This window comes from Manduca sexta, chromosome 1 (assembly GCF_014839805.1).
Source record: "Manduca sexta isolate Smith_Timp_Sample1 chromosome 1, JHU_Msex_v1.0, whole genome shotgun sequence".
Taxonomy (NCBI): domain Eukaryota; kingdom Metazoa; phylum Arthropoda; class Insecta; order Lepidoptera; family Sphingidae; genus Manduca; species Manduca sexta.
The window spans coordinates 3904620-3925318 of record NC_051115.1 but is presented as its reverse complement, the minus strand read 5'-3'; the positions used below and the strand labels follow the sequence as shown (position 1 = coordinate 3925318).

General features: G+C 32.9%; 2 protein-coding genes across 6 annotated transcripts in view; one reads left to right on the top strand and one right to left on the bottom strand.

Moving 5' to 3' along the window:
- The window catches only part of LOC115451036 (catenin alpha), a 60195-nt gene extending 45273 nt beyond the window's left edge, over positions 1-14922 (top strand). For 2 of the 5 annotated variants that reach the window (XM_037439764.1, XM_037439799.1), the window contains 7 exons: positions 404-476; positions 2660-2727; positions 3165-3346; positions 3717-3822; positions 4405-4539; positions 6326-6442; positions 10199-10363. In XM_037439764.1, the coding sequence (XP_037295661.1) occupies positions 404-476; positions 2660-2727; positions 3165-3346; positions 3717-3822; positions 4405-4539; positions 6326-6442; positions 10199-10363 (846 nt within the window). Of the gene's footprint in view, positions 1-403; positions 477-2659; positions 2728-3164; positions 3347-3716; positions 3823-4404; positions 4540-6325; positions 6443-10198; positions 10366-11328 lie in introns of those variants that run through there. The other 3 variants (XM_037439836.1, XM_037439751.1, XM_037439813.1) reach the window with 3 other exon arrangements.
- A 1868-nt stretch (positions 14923-16790) lies between these two features.
- LOC115451042 (PCNA-associated factor) lies at positions 16791-19583 on the bottom strand. The gene is made up of 4 exons (XM_030179236.2): positions 19371-19583; positions 18781-18849; positions 17988-18131; positions 16791-17259 (listed from the first exon to the last, which is right to left on the bottom strand). Exons 1-4 carry the CDS (start codon positions 19402-19404, stop codon positions 16943-16945), a joined length of 564 nt encoding a protein of 187 aa, XP_030035096.1. The 5' UTR covers positions 19405-19583; the 3' UTR covers positions 16791-16942.
- Between the last annotated feature and the right edge of the window lie 1116 nt (positions 19584-20699).

Genomic DNA, 20699 nt, shown 5'->3' with positions numbered 1-20699 from the left:
GTACCAAAAATCTTTCATGAATGACGGATATTTTTACAAAAAAATCCGGTTTTAATTTTCTGAATTTTCGATAATTTTGTAGTTTCGTGCAAGTATGGCGTGTCGGTGTATTTTTGACTGAGAGTGTGATATTGTCGCTGCGACGAATTCACTTAACGAGTAACTTATTGTAGTGTTATTTTCAATAAGTACGTGGTTGGTTTCATTTAGTAACGCAATGTCAAAATTATCCTGTATAGCGTTGATTATTAAACCCTTAATATATATCTTAATTATGATTAAATACGTTAAAAAAACAATCGCACCAGATTCACGAATTTAAATAAGTTACCCCATTCACTGAAACACCTACCATCCCCCGCCGCTAGTCGCTAACGCTCTGCATGTTGTGCATGTTTTGTAGACGAGCGACGATCTGGACACGGACACCGAGTTCGAACCCGTGGAGGACATGACCATGGAAACGAGGAGCCGATGTGAGTAATGGATGGGGTAATAACAAAAATATGGGGTATTTTGTAGGGTAGGTGAGAAAAAAAGGGTTTATGTAAGTTTGAAAAATAATAGTCATGTTTTTTTGGGGTAATTAAAAAAGATATGATTACGCACTCCTGTTCCAAAATTTTTAATTTGTGAGAATCGTCAAAAAACTAATTTCTGTTTGCGACCTTGACCTTGATGATTCTCACAAAGTAAAAATTTTGGAATAGGTCATTATTTTATTAAGAGAACGATTACCAAAAAGAAGATTACTAACATCAGCTGGAGTTAAAGTAATTTGTCGTAGGGAATATTACAAAAACATGTGAAATCGATGTAAGTGATGGGCTAGTTTTAAAAAATTGGAACAGATCTACACCTATTATTTGTAATACAGCTTTTGTTTGTGTAACTAATTTAAGAAAAAGAAATATTTTAGTAGTGTCGTTAACAAAAAGGGCCATTGTAACAACGGGGTAATTTGGGTAAGGTAAAATGATAGAAGATAACACGTATTGAATCAATTAAGCCCTAACTTTGGTCGCGTTAAAGTTTACAAAAAAGGGGATGCTATGTCATAGTTTTCACTATAGTATTAAAGAATACGCCTACATGAATTATAAAATTTGTTTGCGTTTAATAAAAATCCCTCTGATTATATATAACATATTCGTAAGCCGATTATTCTTAAATTTATTTTAAATCTAGCAATTGCGTTTACATCCAAAGTCTACACAAATTGGCGCTTTAATAATTGAGTATGCAATTTCGAAGTGAGCAAATCTCATAAATATAAATTATGTAGAAGTGTATATATAACAACAAATTTTCCGTTTTTTTTTTTATTGTTAATTGTACCCAAATTGTAACCCAAAAATATTTTTTTTTTTTTACGCTACTTTAGAAAATAATAAGTTTTTTCCATTTCATAAACTTTTTATGTTTTCAGACATGTGCCCTTTTCGAAATTGCATATTATTTTTTCAATTTAATTTTGCCTGCTAAGTTTACCCCATTAGAGAATTAACGAGGAACCAAGGATGATGTTTGATGTTTGTGTTTTTAATGGGAACTGAGGGCCTGTTACACAATGTTTAAGAGAATATTCTCCATCAATTAATGTATATAACTACAAATTTGTTTACGATTTGGAAACATGACTTTTGTATTTATAATATTGTAGAATTCGAAAAAAATAGAAAATAATAGTCTGAGATTGTTCACTTGAAATCCATTTATTTACAAAGTGACATTTCATTAGAAATATTATATAAAGAAAATCCTACTAGCCAGTACTACTATAAATATCAGTCCTGTATTATATATTGTCCCACTGCTAGGCCTCCTCTACTACTGAGGGATTAGGCCTTAATCCACCACGCTGTAGTGCGGGTAGACTTCACACACCTTCAAAATTCCTATAGAGAACTTCTCAGGTATGCAGGTTTCCTCACGATGTTTTCCTTCACCGTTAAAGCAAGCGATAATTCACAAAGAGTATATACATGACTTTAAAAAAGAGGTGATTTTGAGTTTTGAACCTGCGGACATCGTCTTGGCAGTCCACTCCACTCCCAACCAGGTTCTAGTTGCTATTTTTGTATTTGCTTCTCCTATATGATATAAAAAAATAGCATTTACTTAAACATTGCGATACAGATCCTTTATTTGTTAACAAGTTAATCTTCGGTTGAAAGTACCCCATTTTTTTCATTACATACCTCTACAGTGGGTTTCTCTTTTTATATGTTTGTTTCATTGTTTAACAAATATTCATGTTGATTCATTTATAATGTATTTGTTATATCGTTGCCTAAATTAGAAAGCTTATAACTTTGTTTTAAGCGAAGTAAAAAACTTGACATATTTGTCGATATATTTGTGCCTTTTTTTCAAAGCAATATAGATTTTTTTTATGCGTCCACGGCAAAGTAAACTCACTGCACTCCTGAGTGGGGTCATTTTCCCTTGAGATTTTTTTAATAATTTTTTTTTTGCCATCTATGGAGTTATTTTACATTAAGTTGTTTTAAATATTTTTTTTATAAAGTTGATATCGGAGATACTAGTATTTCTAATTTGGTCGACGATAACTAAGCTTGTGCTTTTGCTATGGTTTGATTTTTTAATTTTTTTTTTTTTTTATAGATTATCTAATGTTTTTTTTTTTTATTGACAGCGAGCGCTCACACGGGTGAGCATGGAGTGGACGAGTACCCGGATATCAGTGGTATTACCAACGCTCGGGTAAGTGGCTCGGATAATACCAGCGGGTCGTTTTGGACCCGGATCATTTTATCGTTGACAGGGAAATTTTAGTGAAGTTTTGCTTAATGAATGGGTTTTAGGAAGTAAAACTTTTTATATAAACAAGATAAAGTCAAATTATATTTTGTGTACTTATTTTTTTTTTTTACTAAGTAAATTCAAGACCATAATTATTTTTCGCCAAAATTTTTAATAAAAGTTCCAAATATGACCCGTTAAATTAAACAATAAAAAAGTGTCAGAACATTGTTCCATAACCATTATAATATAAAAAAACTAAATTCAAAATATAATTATTGTTATTATAAAACCTAATAAATAAAACTTAAAATAGACGATGTGCCAAATATGACCCGCAAAATTTTCAAAAAAAAAATTTTTTTTTTTTCTATTTTTCCATAATCGACCCATTACAGGAAGCGATGCGCAAGATGACCGAAGAGGACAAACGCAAGATTCTCCAGCAAGTGGAACTGTTCCGTCGCGAGAAAATGACGTTCGACAACGAGGTGGCGAAGTGGGATGACGCTGGCAACGATATCATCATGCTCGCCAAACACATGTGCATGATCATGTTGGAGATGACTGACTTTACGCGGTGGGTTTTTTTTTGTTTTTTTTTTTTATATATTTTTTTTTTTTGTGCTTTGTATGACTAGAGGAGTTTGCCGTTCGCCTTTTAAGCGATACGATCCATAAACAGCAGAAACACCATCACCTTGAATTACAAAGTGTTTGGTATTCCACTGCGCTCGTCAGGGACATGAGATGTTAAGTCTTATGTCCAGTAGTTACACTGGCTACAGTGTCCTTCAAACCGTAGCATAAGTGGGTCGGATTTGCCCCGGAAGGTGCTGTGATGGTTTTATGTTAAATAGAAAATAAGGAAAGTAACGTTTTAGTATTACGTTCCATTTTCGACCCATCAGCAAAATGTCATATTATTTACGTTTTTATTTTCCCAACAGTGGCAGGGGACCGCTGAAGACGACCATGGATGTCATCAACGCCGCAAAGAAGATCTCCGAGGCGGGCACCAAGCTCGACAAACTGACCAGAGAGATTGCAGAACAGGTGAAATATAGATAAAAAAAATTTAACCTTTAAAAAAAAACAGGCTGGATCTCAATTTAACTGTTTTTTTTAACTTATCGTTGCAAACACGACAGTTTGATGGGAAGAAAAAATGTATTTAAACTTTTTTTTTTAGTCTAACCACCAGAAAAAAAAACTGCAAAAATACATATATTTCACTGCGTTAAAACGTAAAACGTAGTGCAGGGATCGTGTAGTAATCATTTTAAGGGCTATAAAAACACTGTTATTTTAAATAAATGGTGAAAAATATGCCATAATAAAACTTACAAACATAAATACATCAATATTGGATTTAAGTTGAAAAAAAAAAGTTCACATTATTAACGATTAAAACTCACTATTTTTTACTCTTACCCAGTGCCCAGAATCTAAATAGAAGAATATTGTATTTAAATGAAAAAAAAAACACTATTAGCGGTCAAAACTCACTTTTTTTTATAGTACTACTAGGTAATAGACCTAGTGCCCAGAATAAAAAATAAAATAATATTGTATTTTAGTTAAAAAAAAAACCCCACTATTACCGATCAAAACTTACTATATTTTACTATTACCCAGTGCCCAGAATCGTCGACCAAGCAGGACCTCCTCGCATACCTGCAGCGCATCGCCCTCTACTGCCACCAGATCCAGATCACGAGCAAAGTGAAGGCGGACGTGCAGAACATATCCGGCGAGCTCATTGTAAGCGGGGTGAGTGTGTGCGCTTTTGTCTGTGACTGTACCGGGAATTTTTTTTCGTTATTTTTCTTTTTTTTTGCATAAAAAACTACTTTTCGTATGGATTATGCATTTAAACGACGGATTTTTTTATTATTATTTGCGAAAAAAGGTTTTTTTACATGATATTTAAACAATGATATATTTTTTTTTAGCATGATCAATCTATTTAGGACTAGGTTTTTTTGTAGGCATGAGTAATATCGATTACTGATATATTTTTTTTGTTCCAATTCATATGCAATATAAGCATGATTATTTAATTATTATTAAATACAAGCATGCGAAACATTTATTGCCGTAAACGGCTAACAAATTGAGTCTTGAAACATTTTTACAGAAAACAAGACATGTTTTTTCCTTATTTTTTTTTTTATTTTTGTTTTTGAAGATTTAAAAAAATCTTTTTTTTTTTAACTTAAAAAGGTAACGAATTTTTTTGCTGGTGGTAGGATATATTTAATATCCGCCCAGATACTGACCGTACACAAGGTGTTAAAACCCGCCATAGTGGCGTAAGTGTGACGCGTTCCGGGATCAGCCTGTGTATATCCGGCTCCAAACGGCCGGCATAATCGTGTCGACTGTCGAGGCGTAATCTCTCGTCAGTTGCTATTCTATTCGACCCTTTTCACTTACCATCTGGTGCAGTGGGACACTTTAACGTTCAAGTATAAAAAAATAAATAACAACATACCTAATGAAAATGGTACCTAGCAGTAACATCGGAGGACTGGCCAGTGTTTATACTGTGTTAAGACGCAGCTATTAATGGTGAGTTAATTTTGAAAGATGTACCGCTGTGGACTATCATTGGCTATTTCGGGGTTGGATAGATATGCTGAAAAATCTAAGATTAGTACTGAAAGGAATGAAGGAAATATCGCGTTGTGGTTTGGAATAACCAATAAGAAAACTGTTGATTAATAAAAAAAAGCGTTATTCAATAAAATGCTAAGTAAAGCGGATAAAAAAGTAAGAGCAAAAAAAAGTATTGAAAAAAAAGTATTTAACGGATTTTTTTCGCGGTTTTTTATAATAAATAATTTTATTTTCAATGTCTAAAATTCGCGTAAACATAAGAAATATTTATTATAAAAAAAAAGTATTAAAAAAAAACAATCAATCCATTTTTTTTATTTAACAAAAATAGTCATATTTGTTATTTAACTCCTACGCCATTTGCGTACATTTTTCAGTATAGCTATCTTGGGTCTAAATTTGTGCGATTCGTCATTGCAGTGGTATATTGGACATGTATGTGTTTGTCCGTGTTTTTTTTTTCTATATTTTTCATATTCAAAAGTCTCAATTCACTGTAAGTCAAAGTTTCTATGGGTTTTCATTCATTGAAGTTATTTTGTATGTATCTATGTTTATGGTAAAGGTAGAAAAATATCTCGTTATAGGTGTTGTAATTTATGTTTTGTCTCTCTCTCTCTCTCTCTCTCTCTCTCTCTTCAAAACTATGTTAAAAAAGTGCGTTTGTTAGATCTCAGTTAATTGAAATAATAATAAAGATTATTTTAAAGTAGTTATTATAATACTTTCAGTCAATATACTATAGATAAATAATATAAGAAATAAAAAATCAATCCCCTAATTAAAAAAAAACAGCATATAACAAAATGTCTTTTTGATTTAAAATTATTGCCACTTGAACCATATATAAAAAAAAAAAACAAAACATCGTTTACAAACAAATACACGAAAATGATGTTTTTAATTATTTTTATGTTTTTTTTTTCACTTTTTTCAGCTCGACAGCGCCACATCCCTCATCCAAGCCGCAAAGAACTTGATGAACGCTGTCGTCCTCACTGTGAAGGCTTCGTACGTCGCGTCCACTAAGTACACCAGGCAGGGAACTATCGCTGTGAGTATCTTCATATATTACCATTATTAGCGAGGATATTTCTAACAAAAAAAATTGTTTTATCACCATTTAGAGAATGGAGATTGCGCGAAAAGTCGCTTGCAACTCGGTTTGGAATACATATTTTAAAAAAGTTAAATAGCAGAGCCAATTTAATAAAGTAGTTATTGAAAAAAAAAGTATAATCACTTTCTTAACGAACGCAATGCGCTATTTTAAACAGAAGTTTAGCATCAGATGCTCTACTTTGAAAAAGCAGTGAAACTTTATCCTCGCAAATGGTTTTAAAAAGGGATGACGAATCCCTATAGGTTCTTACAAATTCCATGTCTGAAATATTGCGATGAACGGATCGGATCCGTAACACTTCGTAGTAACAACATGTGCGATCTCTCATCCGAAAATACGGATTTCGTTTTTCGAAGTAGACCCTCTGTCGCGTATTTCTGGGCGAGCAATTATCTCGTCTCGTCATTCAAAAAACGAACTAAGAATCTGTAGAACATGTGGCAATCATCCGTAAGGTTTTTAATATAATCTGATTAAATAACACTTAGGGTAACCTTACGGTCTCTACTCAGATAAAAGAAATGAAATTACATGTTTTATTTCACCGAAAATATGAGATTGCTGGTGGTTGGATATATTTTATATCTCGGATAGCGACCGTACACAAGATGTTAAAACCCGCCATAGTGGCGCATGTAAACGTTCCGGGATCAGCCTGTGTATATCCGGCTCCAACAGGCATAATTGTGTCGAGTGTCGGGTAATCATCTCTCGTCAGTCGACATTCTATTGGACCGCACTCCACTTACCATCAGGTGCGGTGTAGTCACGTTGTTTAGCCCCTTTAATAAAGATAAAACTTTATAATATATTAAAGAAAGTAAAGCTTCTAAGGCTGTGTTTTTCATATTTTTTGGCCAATTATGTCGGCATAATTTGGGGTGAATATGCTATAGATAATGGCAGTATTGAATGATGAGCTTTCATGAGCTTAATTCTTATCAAAAAAGAAAAATAGGTAGGCTTAAGTAAGCTAAGTTATTTTACAATAATACATTGGATTGCGAATTTTTTTTTACTAGAAAAACTCGTAACTTCGGAGTAAACGATTTCATTACAATAAGGTTTTTTTACAATTATTGTAACCTCTTTTGTAATGATCTCAAACACGTTTTTAAATATAATATCTTTTTGATTTTTTTTTTGACGCTATGTTTATTCAATATTTTTTTTCTTTAAAAAACTTGGCTCCTTGTGTAACGCGGATATTCTTTTTAATTCCACATATTTCAATATATTATTAACTAAATACTCATTACGTAAAGCATGGAATGTAATATTATAGTATGTGTGCCTGTACGTTTGTATAACGTTATGAAATTATCAAATTAATAATAACTATTCACTATCACGCGTTGTGAAGAAATTTCAGTTGTTTGGACCTTGAGCTTTCCCATCCGAAGGTGATTGTTTTTTTATATTTTTAATTGCATTTTTATTCTAGGCTCTTTATTTTAAAGAATATTTTTAAAGCAAATAGTGTAATAATTATTATTAATGCATTTTTTAGAATCTCTCTATGTCTCCATATTTGAGATTAATTAGCTGAATTTTTATTTAATTATTTACTTTTGAACGTTTTAATACACATTTATTTTTATTTCAAACTAAAAATTTTGTGACAAAAATAAAAAATTTCACTATATCTATACTGTGGAATAGGTGGGTCTATCTAGAAAAATAATATCTTTTAATATAAAATACTAATAAAAAAAAACGTAAATCCGATGTATTATTGTAAACCCTAATGGCATAATAATAAGCTTGGTTTTGGCTTATACGATAAACATAACGGTGTTTAAATAAGATTATAATAATAGTCTTGTTGACGCTATCTGGCTGGAAAAGAACTATGTAAGTCTTAGATTAAGCTTAGCGAGCTTAGATTAAGATTAGTAAGCTTTTGAGCTTAGTAGCAGTAGGCAGCGAATCTCTATGACAAATTACGTGGATACGTCAGATTTTAGAACAGTGGTTGAATTCAATAAAATTCAAGAACTGGAAATAAGGAAATTACAAAAAAAAAATATTGATTAATAAAATTTCCATGAATATTTCCAAGTACCGGAAAGTTATGTCATTTTTTATCAAACGGAATGGATTATACACTAACCGAAACGCCGGTATTTTACGGTGCACAGTGATGGATCAAAATAAATTTCGAACACTGCACGCAATTAACATAATGATTTCGCAATTTACATAACGTCTCGCAATTTGTCATAGAAAAAACAGAGATAGGAATCTGTTGTCATTTTAATAATATTTTTTTTATCGTAATATGTACGTCGTCAGCATGTTTGATATAAGCCACGCAATATGATTAATGTTTCACTCAAAATATATCATTTTTTAATGTAAAATATCGCACTTTTTTCCGCCTTTTGGTACACTTTTTACATTAATTTAACATTATCCGGCATGCTGTATTATGCTTTATGCATTTTAATAATTTCTTTAAATGAACCGTTTTTTATCCTTAACTATTACATATAATCAGGCCTTGTTGTGATTGTTTTTTTGGGGGCACGTTAATTCTCGAAAGCTGTAAGTCTATAATTATTTTTTATTATTACTTGAAACGTTATATTTTTAAAGAGGTTCATTGAAGTGCCAATAGTACTGGAGTTTATTACTAAAGAAAAAAATAATTAACATCCAATTTTTACTTATAATTCTTTGTGAGTTATCGCTTGCTTTAACGGTGAAGGAAAACATCGTGAGGAAACCTGAGAAGTTCTCTATAGGAATGAGAGTGTGTGAAGTCTGCCCGCACTACAGCGTGGTGGACTAATGCCTAATCACTCTCAGTGGAGGAGGCCCAGCTGTGGGACAGTATATAATACAGGGATGATATTATTTATTAGCTTTTTTTTTGGATTTTATATATTTTCTTTCTACTTAGGTTGAATTAAGATTACATAGATTTTATTTACAGTTACTCTGTAACACCCAATTATTGTTGTTTAAATGTTTGTTGATGTTTTTATAGATGTGTTTAATGTTATATATTTATTTTTATAGCAAATTCCCTAATTAATAATACTAAGGTATTAATAAATTTGTGTTATTTGAAATAATACTTTGTTTATTTACAATAAGGTATCATTTCACTTCAAACTAATAATATATAGTGTTTTGATTATCATAAATAGGATCGATTTTATGAAAACAAGTTATGTAAATGATCTATTTGTTTGCTGATAGAGTACAGTCAGTTGACATAAACAACTGAACAATTAATTACTTCAATGTACACGTAAAGTTTCCTTTAAATATACTTCCATATCAAACTTGCATTATACTATAATAAGGTTTATTTTGTACTGTCACTGTTTTAAAGTTTTATTGTCAATAATTTCAAATTCAAAAAAAATCCTTACCTCCTTTTTTAATACGTGCAAACAAAGCAATAGACCGAGCACGTAAAAAAAATATATAAACACAATAAACCCCATAACCAGTCAGTTATAATGCTGTGGCGTATATATAGCCGCGCCTAATACATTTTTTTTGGAACCTTTTTCACATTTTTTTTGTTCAAACCAGAATAAACAGTCGTTTATACTATTTTGAACAAAAAAAAACTTTTTAAATATTTTTTTTGTCGAAACCTATTTCATCATTTTTTTTTTATAAAAACCCATTCAATCTGTTTTATTTATTGAAACGAACCGTTATGTCCAGTCCCCGATAGTGGTGTGGCGTATGAAGGCGCCGGAGAAGAAGCCGCTCATCAGACCGGAGAAGCCGGAGGAGGTCCGCGCGAAGGTCCGCCGCGGCAGTCAGAAGAAGCAGCCGAGCCCCATACACGCGCTCGCAGAGTTCCAGAGTCCCGCTGAGAGCGTTTAGAGGTATCTATAATGTACACGCGAATGAAACACATCGAAATAAAACGGCATCACAACGCAGGCTGCTGTCTTCGAAACGTCGAGAGAAAAAATTTAATATGAAAACAGTGATACCTGCAAAATATTTTTATTTTAATACTGTATTTTTTTAGCGTATAGCGACCATACACAAGGTATTAAGCCAACATAATGGCCCACGTTTTTGGCGATCCGGGATCAGCCTGTGTATATTCGTCAAACAGCCCGGCATTGCAGCGTCTAGCAAGGGGTAATCATCTCTCTCTGTGGGCAACGTATCAAATAGCAAATCCCGCCGGCCACTGCTCCTACAATCTAATTCGATAGTAACTAGTATCACCATCAATAACACAATAATAGAAGCATGTAATTACTTCTTTATAGCAGCGATAGCCTAGTTGGGTGTGGAACGGACTGCCTAGACGAATGTCTGCAGGTTGAAATCCCAAGGGCACACACCTCTGACTTTTCTAAAATCATGTGTGTATTCTTTGTGAATTTATCGTTCGCTTTAACGGTGAAGGAAAACATCGTGAGGAAACCTGCACATCTGAGAAGTTCTCTATAGGAATTTCGAAAGTGTGTGAAGTCTGCCAATACTACAGCGTGGTGGACTAAGGCCTAATCCCTCTCAGTAGAGGACGTCCGTGCCCAACAGTGGGACGGTATATAATACAGGGCTGATATAATTATTATTATTATTACTTATGTCGAAACAAGGGACCTACGTATCACATAGCGGTACCTTCCACACCCCCGATATTTGCATTATACGAACTAATGGTGATATCGTCTTATATTATTCTTGATAATTAAAAACTCCTTTTGTATACTCATTAGTAAAGAAAAAAATTCTCATCTCACACTTACCATCGAAGGCAGTCGGCTCCCAACTTATAGAAACAGAATTATTAATATTTATTTGTAACAAGCTTCATTTTGTTCCAGATGGCGCTGCGAGTGACGTTAAAGCTCTATTTATTCTCTGTAAACGTTAGTATTATTATATAGAGGTTTAGAAACGTAGGATTATTAAATTTCGGGATAAAACATCCCCCCATAAGACTTATAGGCGTTTGAAAAAAAAATATTAATTAGAAAAAAAACTTTTTTACATGAATTGGCTTGAATTTTTCGTGTATTTTTAATGAATGTAATGTTTTTTCGTATTATAAGATATAAAAAAAAAATTTTTTTGGAAAAAAATTGTTTTGAAATTGGTAATAACTTATTATTATATTATTATATTTTTTAATCGAATTATCTTATAATATTTCAAGTAAAAACATGCTTATAACTCTACATAACTTGCATATTAACTGATATTTTCTTTTTTTTAAATTTTAATATTATGCCTTATATTCGCCAATTTCAAGATCTTGTATAATGGCATATAACATTATGAATTAATTTTTTTGTAGTTTAGTATATAGCTCTTAACGTATTGATTCTGTCAGATCATTATAAAAAACCAATTAACGTAGTATTAAGGATCTTGTATGACAATTTGTAAGTTAACAACGATGAAAAAAAAATTCTCGGTTAAAGAATATTGGGTAAGTTGTGATCGACATAATGCGAAGTTTAGGCAATATAAAAATAAAGGCAAAAAAAATTTTGTCACTTGAAAAAAAGAATGACATTTGTGATTATTTTGAGTGAAGAAAAAGCTTTATCTAGAGCTTTTTTGTATTTTTTTTTTCATCAAGCAATATAGTTTTATTACGTTTGGTAAACGAAATGGCTCTTAAATCATTTTCGTTGTCTCCATCGCTATGGTAAACAATAAAAAAAAATACTATGTCCTAGAATCAGTTATTTAACGATAACCTCAAGTTCTTTGTCCGAGATCATAATGTTAAGAGTATTATTATTATGTGTATTTTTTTAACTTTTCCATTTTATAACCGACTCCAATAAAAAAAAGATCACAAATAGCTGAACTAATTAAAACTACAAATCGTCTATATATTTTTGTCTTCTCCTAATTTTTTTCTTTGAAAAAAAACTGGTCTTTGATATCTCTTAATTTGTTTTAAATAACGAACAAAAACGTATAGGTAGTTTGAAGTTTGATTTTTTTTCAACTATTTTTGTAGACTACACCCGCTGAAGGTAATTCGAAGCAAGCTATATTTCACATGCACTAATATACTAAGTCATTTTGACACTGCGTTAGCATATTTAAACACATACTTGTCTTCACCTTTGCTGACATTGTGCCAAAAATCATCCATTAATAACGAATATTTTCACAAAAAATTCCAGTTTTACTTTTCTGTATTTTTTGAACATTTTATAGTTTAATGCGAATATGGTGCGTGTGTGAGTGTATTTCTGACTGAAAGTATGATGTTGTCGCTGCGACGAACTCTCTTAGAGTAGTAGTTGTGAAATTGGAACGCGTTGAATTAAAATTACTTTAGATATTTTGTCCGAAACTTACACTTTTTAATTCACATCTACGGCTCAAGTAGCTTATTGTAAAGTGTTATTTCCAAGTAGATAAGTATGTGGTTTCATTTAATAACGCAATGTCAAAATGACCCTGTATATTAGCCACGCGGTGAACAATACTAATATTGTACTCTCTTACAACATAAAATGTAAAAAAATATTAAACTATTTTTTTTTATTAATTAAGATATATAATTGGCAGCTCAATTAGTTGTCCAAATAAAAATTGTGATTTTTCTATGATTTACAAAAATACCCAAAGTATAGAAAAAAAAAGAAATTTCTCTGTTGGTGTAATGTCAATTTTGAAAAAAGCAAAAAAAATTTTGTTTAAAGGTTGTTTAAGAATGTAGATTGATTTGATTTATAAGTGACTTCTCTTTTTTTTATTAATTGAATGAAAAAATACCTCGGAAAAATTTGATCACAGGAATTATGAAAAAAAAATTGTTTTTATTGGATCTAAAAATTGTAATGAATTTGGGTGTTTTTGTAAATTTATATATTATGATGCGCGAAAGTCGAAATTATCCCACAAGGGGCGACGATAGGCCCCATTAAAACATTGCTTTAAAATAAATTTATTTTATACTTTTAGATTTAGTATTTTAATTTAGGTGCCCTGATTCAGACTTATACTGTGCTAGTTACATGGTTTCATTTAGTAACGCGATGTCAAAATGACCCTGTATACATGAACACTACCACACTCTTCACAGTTGATACTAGCACTAATTATTGCATATAAAACGACTGAATTAGGGCACGCTATTTTAGTATTATTTAATGTATTTTTGACGTTTGCATCTACATTGGAAATCATATTTAACATCCAAGTGAAAAAGTCAAATCATCTCACTCTAGAACAGTGTTTCCCAACCTTTTTTAGGCCATGCCCCACCTTAACATTACTAATATTTTTAAGCCCCCCATACATAATTTTTAACCTTTAAAAATCGTTTTGAACCCTTCAGAAATACAAATGATAAGTTTTAGGAAGAAATCACTATAAAACTGTTATCAAAACATCGTAATGAAAAATTCAAACCATATAATGAAAAATTGAAAATTCTGTTTAAATTGCCTTCCTTAACTATCAAATTGTCCCCCTGTGGGTGTGGGCCCCACGTTGGGAAATACTGCTCTAGACGCTGGTGGTAGGTCTTTCATATGTGAGAGTCCGCCTGGGTAGGTACCACCGCAATGACTATTTCTGTCAAGCAGTGTGTAGTCACTGTTGTAGGTTTGAAGAACATTGTAGCCAGTGTAACTACTGGATATAATAATTAACATCTCACGTCTCAGACGAGCGCAGTGGAATACCAAACACTTTGTAATTCAATGTGTTGGTGTTTCTACTGTTTATGGATCGTATCGCTTATCAGGCGAACGGCATGATCGTCTCCTCATTCAAAGCAACAAAAAATATATATTTCGTTTAGGATCGTATATTAACTACAGTTTTTAAAATATTTAATTGCCCCAAATGCACTAGTTGCGGTAGAAAATTTGATATAAAGTTAATATATACTCGTGTATTAGTGCGAACGTCAAACTAAAATATTCAATGCATTGTGATTATTTATTCAAAGGAATTAGATGTTTTACAAGTTTGTATCGCCAGATTCAATAGAGCTTGCAAATTAGGAAACCTTCATTCCGTTCTAAATAATTATAGTTCAGCTACATTAAACCTGCACGCTTCTAAAGTCCTGAGCACAAAATTCTCAATAAAAATGAACTTCTCTGAAATTATTTGATCTACAAAGTGATTTTGTAGTCGTTTTGGAACCAAAATGTGGTTACTAAGAACAGTTTGTAGGACCACAACAAAAGTTAATTAATTGTATTATTTTTTTTTTTTTTTAAATTATTCATAACAAATAACTACATACAGAGATTACTTTATGACAAAGAAATAAATGCATCTTTAAAACTTTCATGTATATTTTTGTGGCTTACTGTACTACGGAAACTCGTTTGAAAGTAAAAAGTTTGCAAGCTCTATAGAAAAATATTTGTGTAAGTTTTAATTTTTCTACAGTATACGTACACTTATTACAATAAAGTATGATTACTATTGAATTGTTTTTTATTTATTTACCAATGAATTTTTTGTGCCATCAACCAAGGGGTGGAGGGGTGAATCGGGACAATAGTTAAATTGAATCGAAATATATAAATCCCATGATTTTTCAAAATTATTATTTAGTATATACAAACTTTTTATTTATAATTAGGAATACAATAGAGAAATCGGTCGAACTGTTCTGTGATTTATTTTATTTATACGGATTTTAAGACATCCAGGCACAATGTCTTACCTACTATTTTTTTTACCCAATTTCAGTGTAGTACTTTCAATTCAGAATTTCAGAAGCGGCGATAGCCTAGTTGTATGTGGAACGGACTGCCGAAACAAATATCCACAGGTTCAAAACTCAAACACACCTCTGACTTTTTAAAGTTATGTGTATATTTGTGAATTATCGCTTTCTTTAACAGTGAAGGAAAACATCGTAAGGAAACCTGCATACCTGAGAATTTCTCCATAGGAATTTTGAGGGTGTGTGAAGTCTGCCCGCACTACAGCGTGGTGGACTAAGGCGTAATCCCTCTCAGTAGAGGAGGCCCAGCAGTGGGACAGTATATAATATAGGGCAGATATAATACAAATCTAGGATTTCACAAGGAAAATAGGAATGAATAAAAGCAAATAGTATTAAAGTTTTATATTTGGTCCACAAAACTACTTATAAAAATATCACATTTTCAATACATCTATATTATAAATGAAAACCTACCTTAAATACTACAATTAGTTATCTTATATTACTTATATACCAATAGTTTTAAATACCAAAAAAAGGATATAGAAGAGGTTCAACTATAAATATGCAGTCAATATTTGTTTATGTGTAGTGGGAGTTAAACATACAGGGTCATTGTGACATCGCGTTAATAGATGAAACCACATAGTTATCTACTTGGAAATAACACTACAATAAATTACTTGAGCCGTAGATGTAAAATAAAAAAGTGTAAGTTTTGAACAAAATAAATATTAAAAAGTAATTTTAATTTTACGCGCCCTAATGCCACTACTACTACTCTAAGGGAATTCGTCGCAGTACCATCATACTTTCAGTGAATACTACACTCACGCGCACGACATATTCGTATTTAACTACAAAATTATCAGAAAGTTAGGAAATTAAAATCATGATTTTTCTTGAAAATATTCGTTATTTTTTATTTTTGTCACAATTCAGCAAAGGTGAAGACGAGTATGTGGTTTCATTTAGTAACGCAATGTCAACATGACCCTGTATAATAAAAGTAGCTCCGCTACAACCTACTCTTTTTTTGGTTGATTAAAAAAAGCTTGCAAACATGTTTATATGTTTGATGAAGTAATCACAACTGAACGGATTTGGATGTAATTTGTCACACGGAAACACCATGTCCTAGATTAACATATAGGCTACTTTTATCCTGATAATTTGGTCCCATGGGAAATACTAGAATTTATCTGATTTTTAAATAGATGGCGCTGATTACGTTAAGATGGCGATGTAGATCATTCATTACACTGATTTAGCTACTTTTGTGCGTTAAAGATCGCAGACAAAGCCGCGAGCTACGTCTAGCAAAAAATAAATGCCATTCAATTAGGCGCTTAATGCAGAAATTAATTAACTAATTTAATATAGTCAAAATTTGTTCTTATCCAATGAGATGTCGCGTCAAATGCGAGGTATCGTGCGCACGCGCATACACGACGCGACAGTATCCATCTATCAAAACAGTACTAAATAATTACTATGCTAATATATACAGGGGAAGTTTTACTAAATTATAATAGTCAATTATGTAAATTAAGACTTTGATGTATTGCAAACATTTGTTGAAGGTGGAAATTTCATTTTGGAACGGCAAAATATTAGCTCTGAATTAATATGGCAACAAATATATCGCACCGTTAGAACTTTGATGACTTACCTCAAAGGTGCCAGTATTATGCTACCTAGTTTAAAACTGGGCATGTTTCCCTCTAAATGTAGCAAACATCAAAATCTATTAACCCTTCCAAAACAAATCAAACTCACTCCACCTTAACTCTCTTACTAACTTGTTCCTCTCCCAAATCCTTATCTTCTCTTTCTCTTTTCCGTTCAACATTATCACTAACATTCTCCTTGCCTTTGGTCTTCTTCCCCACTCCTTTACCTTTCACCCCCTTTACTGCATTATTATTTTCCTCGTTGTTTTTAGAGTAGTACTCATCGATTTTGTGACTACTCTCTCCTGTCAATGGTTCTAATTCAATAGTTTCATCTAGTTCTGTATTTGTCGGCGTGTCTGTTTGTTCGTCGTCTGATTGTATTATGTTGCGTTTCGGTTTAGGTTTTGTTGCGGTTTCTGTAACCAAAAAGTTTTATTATAAACTAGGTTTTGCAATCCGACATTACTGGAGGTATTACACCGCCAACTTCCTGACTCCAAGCTGCATTTGACTCTCATCTCATCTCATCAGCCTACAACTGTCCACTGCTGAACATAGGCCTGCTCTAGAGCGCGCCGCGTCGCTCGGTCCTCCGCCCTCCTCATCCAACGTCCACTGCATTTGACTATTAAGATGGAAAACCTTCGAGTCCAGGTCCTCAGTATGGTAGTCATATTCGTACGGTGTACAATGACAACTACGCTAACACAGGCCATTGTCTCAGCAGTCCATTCCTTACCCAGGCTATCACAAAACTGTATGGACTAAAATAGTCTCACAATAATCAACTTAGGATGATTCGCGAGGCTATTGAAATTGAAAACCATCCGAATTTCAATAGAGATGGTTGGAAGCTTGCACAAGCCTGGGATCCAGTTCTACATTTAATTAAATCGGAACACAAAAGACTGCTGCCAGATTTCAAGACACTGTGAGCTCATTCTCCGTATATCGGACCACCAACAATTAAATTTAAAAAATTGTATAATTGTAAAATATGTGTAGGCATTGTAACTTTGACTTTTCGGACGACCAACACCTCAGTCCCCCCACGACCACAAAAGCTGCAATTCGAAACATCGGAAGAAAATTATGATATAAAAACTGAGATAAAATCTGAAAAATAGTTTTATTTTAATCTCACCATCTTCACTATCGTTGTCAGAGTCTTTGCTCCCATTGTCCTTGCATATGAAGAAGTTTGTGATAGGTTTCTGCCACTTTGGTGTTTCTCGGGGACACACAGAATTGCCTCCGGAGTAACTGCGAGATGATCTATCTCCACTGCCTGTTAAAATAGTAATATTACATTAGAAAACATTATTGTAAGTTATTGATGACATTTTTGAGACTTTAATGGGTTATTTTTACAACAGATTGCTTTGGTGATGTTAGTACTGTAAAGTCCAAGAATCAGATCCTGTCAAGATGTTTTTCGTTATCAGCCTGGAGTCTAAAATTTGTGCTGCAAATGGCGATAGGCTCGCCCCCTATCACATCATGGGACAAACACACTTGTTGAAAAGTGAATGGCTTGGTTGCACTTCTGCAAACCCCTTTAGGGACAAATGTGTGATAATTTGTGTGTACTAGATTTGACCAGAAATTGGCACAAAACCCTGAATCAATATAATATAGGCTAATCTATCCCAGAAGTTTTTAATGCAGAAAAAGTGACCAAAGTCTGTGTGATATAATAAAATGAAATAATTTATTTGAACATATAAAATGTTATACATTATTTAAATTCCACCAATATCAACTCTACCACCAGTTCGTGCAGTTCTCACCAGAGAATGGGCAAGAAACTTTGGTGTTGCTCTTTTCAAAACCAGTTTAAGGTATAAACTACAGTACATGATACAGAGAAAAATACAATTTGCTTTTTTAAATGTTCAGAGCAGTTCATTCATATGTGTATTCATCAAAGTGCTCACCTGACGGTCCTGCCGTCACAGGCGGCGCCGCGACGCTACATCTAGCTTTACTGCTTTTACCGGCCGAAACTGTGAAGAAATATTTTATAAGTATTAAGACAATTTTAGATTCAATTATATACATGTTTAGTTTTCCTAACTTGGGCTTACATTATAGCCATAAGTTATAATATTTAATAATTGTAATCGTAGTGTTAAGTCTGCTGTACAATTAATTCACAAAATTTTTTGGTCCAACCAATAGTTCTAAGTAACCACATTTTAGTTCCAAAACGACTATAAAACCGCGGTGGATAATTATTATTGTTCTACAATATAATAATTATCCACGGCCTACGCCTCTAACTTCCGACAAAACTCATACTGTTAATTGATACTTCTCTGTTGATTTAGAGATAAGTGTCACTCGGTTCGCGCCAATTATGTTTTATCAAAGAACTCGTGACTTCTTACTTTCTTATTCGAAATGAATGCGTGCGAGGAATAACACTCCCTAGATAGTCTTTTGATTAATTTGAGAACACATTGAATACCGTAAATCATATTCCCTGAAAAAAAACTTTGATGTGATTTAGTTTGTTTAAACTTACCTTTCGAGCCTACTGATGCTTTGGTCCTCGCCATTGTTCTTCTTTAATTATTAATCCACTTATTCACAAATGTTATTATATTTGATAAAGTAACAACTTTTAATCTTTGTTGTTAACTTTTATCACGCGTTTATGTAAAAATTGCGCCAAAATTATGTCCTTGATTGATGGATCATGAACTGACATTTGACAATTTATTTTTTTATTCGTGCAGAGAACAGGCTATAGTCTTTCGACCATACTGCCTAGTCTTAAGTTGACAATTATTCATAGATTATATTTTACACTGCCGAGTAAAATTTTTAAGCCAAATGAGAGAAATAATCAACATTCGTTTTAATGTAGTATAACGGAAAGATTAAACTTAGACTTTGCTAATCGAATTCAGACGCAAAATAAATAGTGTTAATTTTTGTATCTGGAATTCATACAGGAATTTTTCCGTCCACAGCCCATACGCTATAAGAAATATCTCTCATGCGAGGGACAGAGTAGGTACCGTAATAGCTACTTTTACCGCCAGAGCACATGCACCGTTGCGTTCCGGTTAGGACATTGAAGTCAATGTAATTAAAACGATGTTTAAAACCTGCCATAGTGGCCCACATAAGCGTCTCGCGTTCCAGGATCAGCCTGTGTATAACAGGCGTTGACTGCCGAGGGTAATCATCTCTCGTCAGTCGACTTTTATTGAACCCATTCCACTTACCATCAGGTGCAGTAGGGACACATTGACGTGCACGTTTTAAATGGGCATGGTGAAATTTATCTAATGTCTTAGGGTGACGAGCGCAGAGGTCCACTCAATTCGTAATTCAAAGATCTATATGGTGTTAATGTTTATAGACGGTCATATCGCTTACTATCGGGCGAGCGGGACTTTCGTATCGAACATTTAGCTGCAATAAAAATTTATTGATTAAGGAAGCGCCACTAAACCGCCAGACTAATAATTTTTTTATCCGTAGTGCCTTACAACTGGCTTTTCTAATTGTAAACATACCTATACTTGAGGTTAAAATGCCTTCAGGTCATTTTGTCTTCCGCTTTGCTATGATGGGACAGAACAATTAATATTTCCGAATCCTTATCTTTCTTTATGATTTCGTTGTGGGATAAATACAGATTAGTGTTTGAGCCTCGGCGAGCTTCACCACTCGGTGTCATGTGTGCCTTTGATCTTGGCTTACAGAAGTTGTGGTGGTTTGGGCGGGAAAGTGTCACCTTAGACTCAGGAAAAAAAAACAAAATAATCGCTACAGATGAAGTCGAAGTGCTTTATTCAATTTTAATACAAACATGTCTAAAACTTACAAATAACGTGACATT

Coding starts and splice junctions, on each gene's coding strand:
- LOC115451042 (XM_030179236.2), bottom strand. CDS start 19,404: ATGGCGAGGACCAAAGCATCAGTAGGCTCGAAAG. Junction 18,132..18,780: donor TGTGACGGCAGGACCGTCAG/GTGAGCACTTTG, acceptor CTATTTTAACAG/GCAGTGGAGATAGATCATCT. Junction 17,260..17,987: donor TGACAACGATAGTGAAGATG/GTGAGATTAAAA, acceptor TTTTGGTTACAG/AAACCGCAACAAAACCTAAA.